The 8681-nt window shown below is 37.7% G+C and overlaps 1 protein-coding gene across 1 annotated transcript; it reads left to right on the top strand.

The window, feature by feature from the left end:
- The first annotated feature begins 3317 nt into the window (after window positions 1-3317).
- Window positions 3318-6148, top strand: LOC110931986. The gene is made up of 3 exons (XM_022175354.1): window positions 3318-3820; window positions 3991-5368; window positions 5927-6148. Exons 1-3 carry the CDS (start codon window positions 3318-3320, stop codon window positions 6146-6148), a joined length of 2103 nt encoding a protein of 700 aa, XP_022031046.1.
- Window positions 6149-8681: the final 2533 nt, after the last annotated feature.

Raw genomic sequence — 8681 nt, 5'->3', positions numbered from 1 at the left:
ACCTTTTTTGGTGTGTAAATAGATAAAATGGTGTATAGATAGGTACACCCTTTTTTTTTAGTAGAAGGAATAAGCTATTGTCATGTGCATTAGTTGCTCCGTTCTACTCACTTATGTTAAATTGTATCAGTCAACTAATAGTAACCCGGTTTTCATCCGGCTGTTACTTCAGTGAGGCAACTCGTGTGGAGGCAGTACGGTTTGCGGGGGAACGTCGTAACCAAGTGTGGTCAACCCAGCGCGGGCCCGGTTAAAACAACGTAAGTCTTGGCAGACTTGGCTAGGGCCGCCGATTAGACGGTGTGACATTAGGTCACTAAAAAAGAAAAAAAAAACTAATAGTAAGTTAATTGGTTGTTTTTATTTTTTCATATATCTATATGTAAATCAAAATCGAATGGATGAATTTGAACATTTAAAAATGTTAATTTTTTTTTTTTTTTTCAGAGAAAGTCCTTGATTTATTTTTTCGCTTTGGGCCTCCCTAATTACAATTATTGTTTATTACGTGATTTCACATTCAAATAAAAAGAACTTAACTATTTATGCTTTATTACGTGATTAGATCTCTAATATACGGTATTATATGGTTCTTATAGGTTGATTTTCATTAATGTTTTGCATATAATTTATCCTTACCAATGGGGTGGCAGTCCATTGGCAAAGACAACACCTTTAAATACTTTGGGAGAGGAGGATGTTTTGTGTTCAAGTCCCACAAACAACAGAGAATAAAAGAAATTTGCCGTTAAAAAGAATATAATTTATTCTTGATACGTGATTAGATCTGAAATATTAGGTATTGTATATGAAATATTATTTATTACATGTTTTTTGTTTTTACAGATTTCACATAAATACTATAGTGTATAGGTTGAGAGTTTTTTTATTATGTTTCTGTCATGTATTTCATTACTTTGTCGACTGACACAACAACAACATGGTTATTAGCAAATGTGCAATCAACAACTACAATTATTAGTAATCGGATCGTCAATAATGTAGCGACCAATAAAAATCAACTTAATACAACAACCAATTATCATCAGTTTAGGGCCGGCTAGAAGGTGTGCGGGATGGGTGACGGCTCAGGGCCCAAACCCATTGAGGACTTATTTTTTTGTATTAATTTTACAGTGTAAAGTTAGAATATATACGTAATGAATCAGAAAAATATCATCTTGAAGCACTTGGTTTAGTGGTTTGAAAGTTACTTTAATAATAGAGTAAACTGCCATTTTGTTCCCCGTGGTTTGGTCACTTTTGCCACTTTAGTCCAAAACTCAAACTTTTTGCATCTGGGTCCCTGTGGTTTCAGTTTTTTGCCATTTCGGTCCAAAAATGAAATCAGATCATATTTGTCTTATAAAATCCTGCAATTTTGTCATTTTCCTCAGGGGTAAATCAGGTCATATTTGTCTTATAAAATATGGTATTTATTTATAAAAGAGAAATGTTCATTTTGCCCCTGCGAAAAATGACAAAATAGCAGGATTTAATAAGGCAAATATGACCTGATTTAATTTTTGGACCAAAATGGCAATAAAACTGAAACCAGAGGGACCCAGATGCAAAAAGTTTGAGTTTTGGATTAAAGTGGCAAAAGTGACTAAACCACATGGACCAAAATAGCAGTTTACTCTTAATAATAAGAAGACACGGGTTCTAATCCCGAAGTCATCATTTTTGTTTTTCTTTTTGTTTGTTATCTATTTATTAAATACAAATGACATTAATTGCCTAATTTTGTCAAGTTGTATTAAATGATTGTTGTTTAAGGGGCCCGTATTTTCTATTTGCATAAGGCTTAAAGATTTTCGAATGTTTTCGGAGACGGCCTTACATCTTTTACTATTACGTAGTTTCTTGTCATGGTAACTGAATTGATAGCCAACCAATATAATTGGCATCTAACACTCTTTCTTGAAAAAATGTGTTAGTTTTAGCAAAAAGTTGTGATGGTTTTCTAACTATAAAATAAAACACTCTATGTTTCAACACACACAATTACAATAGAAAATGCAGACTTGTTCTTGCCATTTATAAACATGTACCTTTTAATGGCACGCAATGCGTGTCATTAAAGGCAATGTTTTAAAAACCGGTTCAAACTGGCCAATTGTACCGGTTGAACCGTCTGATACACCCGGTTAAATCGTTTCTGAGCCAAATCCGATACGTTATATAAACCGGCTTTTAAAACATTGATTATAGGTCTTTTATGATGGGATATTACAAGTACTATGGAACACTCTGAAAACACACCTTATAGATACTTCCATCATCATCATTGTTGGTGCACGAATGTCTAAAGCCTGCGTCTTAGTCTTAGTTGATCAATGTATAGGGTCTAGATGTGTTAATTATGTATTGTATAAGGGGTTGAAATGTAAAAGTTAGATTTTCATGTTTAGATTTCGCTTATATGTACATGTGTCATATGAGCGAAATCCCAACTTGATGATTTCGCTCATATGGACATGTCATATAAGCGAAACCCTAACCCCTATATATAGTAGTGTTGTTTTCTCATTTTGCACGTTCATGTCTCCCGTGTAGCCGAACTGCTGCTCGTGTATTTTGTGAAAGATCAATGAGAAAACTGTTTTAAAGTGATCTCTTTCTGTTTCTACTCCATTTCTGCTTTGATTCATGCCGATTTTGTATTCCCGCTGCATTTTCGGTAGTTGCTAGCTCTGATTGACTCACACGACTGTCAATAACGGTCCTACAATTGGTATCAGAGCCAGTTGTGAGCTAGTTTACCCGAATCAAAGCCTTTTTCTTACACATTTTGAGTTTCTGGACTTTCAGACGGACAAAATGGACTGAAATTTGAACACATAGTGTAAAATTGTCTAATAACAAACCCGTGAGAAATTCAGACCTAAAAACTGCTTAAAAGTGACATAAAATGGCTCGTGAATAGGTTTCGCTCTTGTATACTTGAGTGATTTCGCTCATACGGTATAAGCGAAATCAGGGGTTTCGCTCGTGTGGTTTCGCTCATAGAGTCATTTTTGAGGTTTCGCTCTTAGGGTTTCGCTCATAGTGACATGTTTGGGTTTCGCTCTTGGGGTTTCGCTCATATAGACATTACATGATTTTGCTTTTCTGACCTAAAGTGATTTCGCTTATTGTTACACTTAGAGTCTGATTTCGCTTATACGACCTGTTTTAGTGTAAAAATCATGTTTTGAGCGTTTAGTCCATTTCGTACGTGATCGAGTGTTGGAAACTCAGTCTGTGTTAAAAGTTTTCGATAAAAACAACCTGTTAATAAAAAAGTTAAACATTTTTGGAAATTTGTCATTAAAATGGAACATCAAGAGTTTTATAACATGTTTGCGGGAAGCGATATGTCGGTTACGCAGAGTCCGGTAAGTATCATGCAGAACGTTAACATGGAGAACGAGTTAGGGACGATGCAAAAGCCACCGAAGCTTATGAGTTTGGATGAATATGCGGGTTGGTCAGGCCGTATAAAAAACTGGGTGCAAGCAAATCACTTCGAGTGTTGGATGAAAATAGAGGCGAAGTATGTACCACCAGTTAACGGTATGGGATTGGAAAAGGGCATCGGGAGTTTGACGGAAACTAAACAGATTGACTTCAAGGCCGAAAAGAAGATGGTGAGCATTCTGCAACAGGCCATCAAAGAAGATATCCTCGTTTTACTACAACATGAAGAAAATTCTCAGTCGATGTGGCAAGCGTTGAAGCTGAAATTTCAAGGTAGTGTTTCAATGATTAAGAGCAAGAAAGCCTTAATCAAGAAGGAATTTGATATTTTTACTGGGATTAAAGGCGAGACAACAAAGTAGTTAATCGAAAGATACTGTCATCTTGTGGTTGAAATGAAGCGGTTAGAGATCACCAAGACGAATGAAGAATGGATTGATAAACTGTGTGATGCACTTCCGTATGATGAGTGGGGACTTATCTAATGATGCTGAAGAACAATTCTGATTTTGTGAATCTCAACCTTAGCTCATTCATCGAGAAGATTGAAGCCCACGAGCTGGAATTGCTAAAAATCAAGAAAATGAACTCAGCGAGTGTGCAGCAGGATGTATCGTTGTATTACAAAGGTAACCCTACAGTTTCAACCAATCAAAGCCCGAAAATACAGACAGGGTTCATTGCTGATAACAACTCAAGTGTTTCTTCAAACACTCCTCAATCCGGCAATTCTTCACCATTCGCGAACTTTGAACCAAATGTCAAAGCTCAGGAACAGCCTTCACCTCAAAGTTCAACAGGATCAAATCATCAGGCGTACGTTTCTAGGGTGCAGTGTAATATTGCGGTAAACATAAAGAATGGAAACGAGATAACTGAAACAGCCACAAAACAGCACATAGCACTGCTTGCTTCCGTTCTTGAGGTTTATGAGGGCTTAGTAGCAGGGAGGATCGGTAATCCTGACATGACGAAGGAGGATTACGACCAAATCGATCCCGAAGAGCTTGAATTGATCGACATCAAATGGTGCATGGCGAGTTTGGTGCGTAGGGCTCAACGTCTCATGAAAATTACAAGCCGGAACAATTTATCAGGCCCTGATCAAAAGCTAGGGTTTGATAAGTCGAAAGTTACGTGCTTTAAATGCAAAGAAGGCGGTCACTTCAAACGAGAATGTCCCAATCGTGAAGTAAACAATCATCAAAACCCGTTCACCAACGACTACTACAGGCAAGCGATATATCACCGACCAAACCAACAGCCAACTGTTCAGAGGCCACAGATTGAGAATAAACCGGAAAAGGCACTGATCGTGAATCAAGACTATGAAAAGGTTGTTGTAGGTTTCAGCTGGGATAAGTATATCCCCGGTAGCGATGGACAGGCCATGATGGCTGAAGTTGTTGAAATTTCTGAGATGGTGTCTGAACCGGAAACAGTTACTGAAAATGTTTCTGAGGTGGCTGAAGAGGTTTCTGTTGATAATGTGGTTGATGTTGAAGAAATAGTTGCTGAAGTGTATTACTACCAGTCAAAACAGGAGGAATTGGCATATACTATGAAATCAATTTTACCTCCTAATGTGTTTGAATCTTTTGTAGGTTATTTCGAGGAACCAAAGACCGGATCATGCCCAAGATTTGAAGAGAAGAAAGAAGTTGTTGAAGAATTGATCGACGTGTCAAAAGAGATGACTGGAGAAGTTTTGAAAGACATAGCTGACAAAGCGCTTATGGGAAAACTCAAAGAGGTAGACTCAGATCTAGAGGAGTCAAAGTCTGTCAGTTGTGTGTCTGTCAAACAAGAGGAATCTGGAGTTCAGGAGAGCAAATCTGTCAATTTGTCTGAGTCTGAGTCAAACAATGTCGGTAAAACTGTGTGTGTAGAGCAGGATGTTGAAAAGGTTGTTTCAATCCCTGAAACACCGTGCAAAGAGTGTTTAGAACCATGCGCGGAGTGTCTTGAAAAAGACACTAAGTATCAGGAATTGAAACACCACGCTGATATGATTAAGTTTGACCTTGGTTAAGTTAAAGAGGCGTACGATACTCTTAAAAGGTCAATCAAGATGATACAAAAGGAAAGTGTTGAAAAAGATAAAGCTACAAAATTGGCTAAAGCAACACTATTTGATAAACAAAATGAAGTCAATTTTCATTTAGACACGATCGCATCGCTTAAGAAAGAACTCGAATTGGTAAAAATTGAAAACGATCGGATTGATAAAAAGTTAATAAGTTATGTGGCTTCATCGTACGTTCTTGAGCAGATTCTTCCCCAACAGCCACATACAGCACCAGTCTTTAAGAGCGTTCCACCCCCAATGTGGAATCATTACACACAGAAATATCCAGATGGGGTGGAAGCGGCTTTGAATCTCAAATTGAGATCGATTGAGGACGATTTGCCTGAGACCATAGATGTCACATTTTCCCCATCCGATACTGACAACAAATCTCAGGTTATCAAAACAGTTGTCGATCAAGTGTTGGATGAGGAGAGTGAGAAATCTGAAAAGGCTCAATCTGACAAGGTTGTCAGTGATTCTGAAGATGAAGGGAATTTCTTAGATCAATACATACCGAAATCGGAAAAGAGTGCGAATGACGATCCGATTATGGTGGTATACACCATGATTGGAACAGACAAACTTTATTCCAATTACGAGTATCCACTTATGTGAAACTCGAGAATGTCGAAAAAGTGTTTAAATTGGTTGAAATGAACATTAACGAGGTTTATAACAGTGAATTCTTTTCAAAACCTAAAAAGTCATTTGTTACATCACGTCCAACAAATTCGGGAAAGAAAGATGGGGTTGGTAATGGTCATAACAAGAAAAACAACTTTAAAAACAAAGGAATCGGGTTTGAAAAGAAAACGGCTAAGCAGGTGTTTAAGCCGAAAGAGAAGATGAATGATATTTTTGTCGCTGGTCCAAGTATTGACGATGAGAAAGATTATATTTTCAGTCAAAAAGCTGTGGACGATTTCAATGCAGCAAAGAAGTTGAAAGAAGAGTCAGTCAAATCTATTTTTGTTGAATATGACAAAAGGGTGTGTTACCGCTGCAGTGAAATCGGACACATGGCGAAACAGTGTCAGAAAGTGATTGAGAAACCTGTTGTTGTAAAACCGGTTCAAAAGCAAACTGTTCAAAAACTAAGTGGTCAAAAACAAACTGTTCAAAAACCAAGTGGTCAAAAACAAACTGTTTTTAAACCAATTGTTCAAAAGTCAAACATTAAAAAACCTCGACCTAAATCTCCAACTGACACAAAGGGCAAAAAGCCGATGGTTTCTCCGATCCGTATTTTGAAAAGAGGTGAATCTTTGAAGTCGGAGGATAAGCCGAAATCGACTTTCGAGATTGGCGAATCCTCTAAGACTCGAAAGACTTCAAAAATTTACCCTAAGCCAAAAAATTTTGAAAATCCATCTTGGGTCGCGAAACCGAAACCGTCTGTTGAGGTTAAAAAGATGGAGAATGCTTTGAAAATTGATTCAAACATTTTTAAAGATGATGTGGTTGAGTTTGAAAATGAAGCTGATAAGTTTCTTGCTGAATTTCCACCGATAACTAACAAAGTTAAAACGATTGTGAAAGAAGAGGTTCCAAATGTCACTTTTGATTTTCCGAAAACAAGTGAGAAGTGTGATGTTGTGTTAGGAAGTGTGTCGGAAGTTAAGAAATCCTAGGCTTCATTGTTTGAATAAATTTGATTTGATGTTTGCAGGGGCTGCCCAAGTCAATACTGTCAAAGTGGATTATGGATAGTGGCGCTTCAAGGCATATGACTGGGACGCTTGCTCTGCTCTATGATGTCAAATCCATAAATGGAAGCTATGTTGGATTTGCAGGGAATCAAGGTGGAAGAATCGTTGGTCAAGGAACGCTGTCAAATGGCGTGATTTCGTTCGACAAAGTGAATTACATAGTAGAGTTAACAAACAATCTACTCAGTATTTCACAAATCTGGGATAAAACGTTTAGTGTACACTTTACTAAAACTAAATGTGTTGTGTTGAAACCAGGGTTTAAAATCCCTGATGAGATGGTGTTGTTGCGCGCTCCGTGGGAGAATGATCTTTATATTTTGGACATGAGCGTCGCAACGCCAACATCTCATCAGAAACAATGTTTTGTGTCTAAAACCAAAGCGACAGAAAAAGATTCGATAATGTGGCATCGAAAGATGGGCCACATTCATGTTCGCAAAATGAACTTTTTAGTACACAATAATTTGGTTGATGGTGTTAATCTGAAGTATTTTCACTTAAATGATGATTGTGTAGCGTGTAAGAAGGGAAAGCAGACTTGGAAGTCTCACCCATTGAAGATCCTCAACACGATCAGGTTACCTCTTGAGAGATTGCATATGGATCTCTTCGGGCCTGTCAACGCAAAAAGCATCAGCAGAGACTTGTATTGCTTGGTGGTTACTGATGACTTTACGAGGTTTTCATGGGTAGTGTGCTTGGAATGAAAAGATCAAACTTTTGAGTCATTGATGGTGCTTTTCAAGAAGATGGAAATGGTGTATAAACTGCCAATCCGGAGGATTCGGAGCGACAACGGAACGGAATTTAAGAACAACAAGATGTACGAGTTCTGCAACGAGAAGGGAATTCTTCATGAATTCAGTGCGCCGTACACACCATAGCAAAACGGCGTAGCCGAACGAAAGAATCGGACCCTGATTGAGACAGCCCGTACGATGTTAGCCGATTCCAAGTTACCTATCTTTTTCTGGAGTGAAGCAGTTTCAGCGGCCTGTTACACATTGAATAGAGTTCTCACTGTCAAGAAGTATAAAAAGACTTGCTTTGAGCTGCTGCACCGTTATAAGCCAAATCTTGAGTTCTTGGAGCCGTTTGGATCTCCTTGCACGTTTGTAGATGAAAATGGTAAATTTGGCGCTAAATCTAATGAGGGTTTTGATGCGTGTGTAGTGTAATATATTTTAGATGTATATTTTAAGCCCTTTTTACACTTTTAGCCAAGTTTTAAATTTATAAAACACGATATTTACTAACACTAAACACACATATGGGCAAGTGCACCCATCGTGGACGTAGTATAGTGTTTGTAAGATACCTAGGTCGTCCAAGGACACAAGAGCTTTTAGTACAGGTTTATCCTCAACGTCTAACCAAATCAAAATGTTAGAAAAGTTTTTTAGAATAAAAACTAACTAAATGCTGAAAATAAAATA

This window comes from Helianthus annuus, chromosome 3 (genome assembly GCF_002127325.2).
Source record: "Helianthus annuus cultivar XRQ/B chromosome 3, HanXRQr2.0-SUNRISE, whole genome shotgun sequence".
Lineage (NCBI taxonomy): Eukaryota > Viridiplantae > Streptophyta > Magnoliopsida > Asterales > Asteraceae > Helianthus > Helianthus annuus.
Note: the sequence above shows the minus strand (reverse complement) of the source record. Positions and strands in the feature narration are given on the sequence as shown.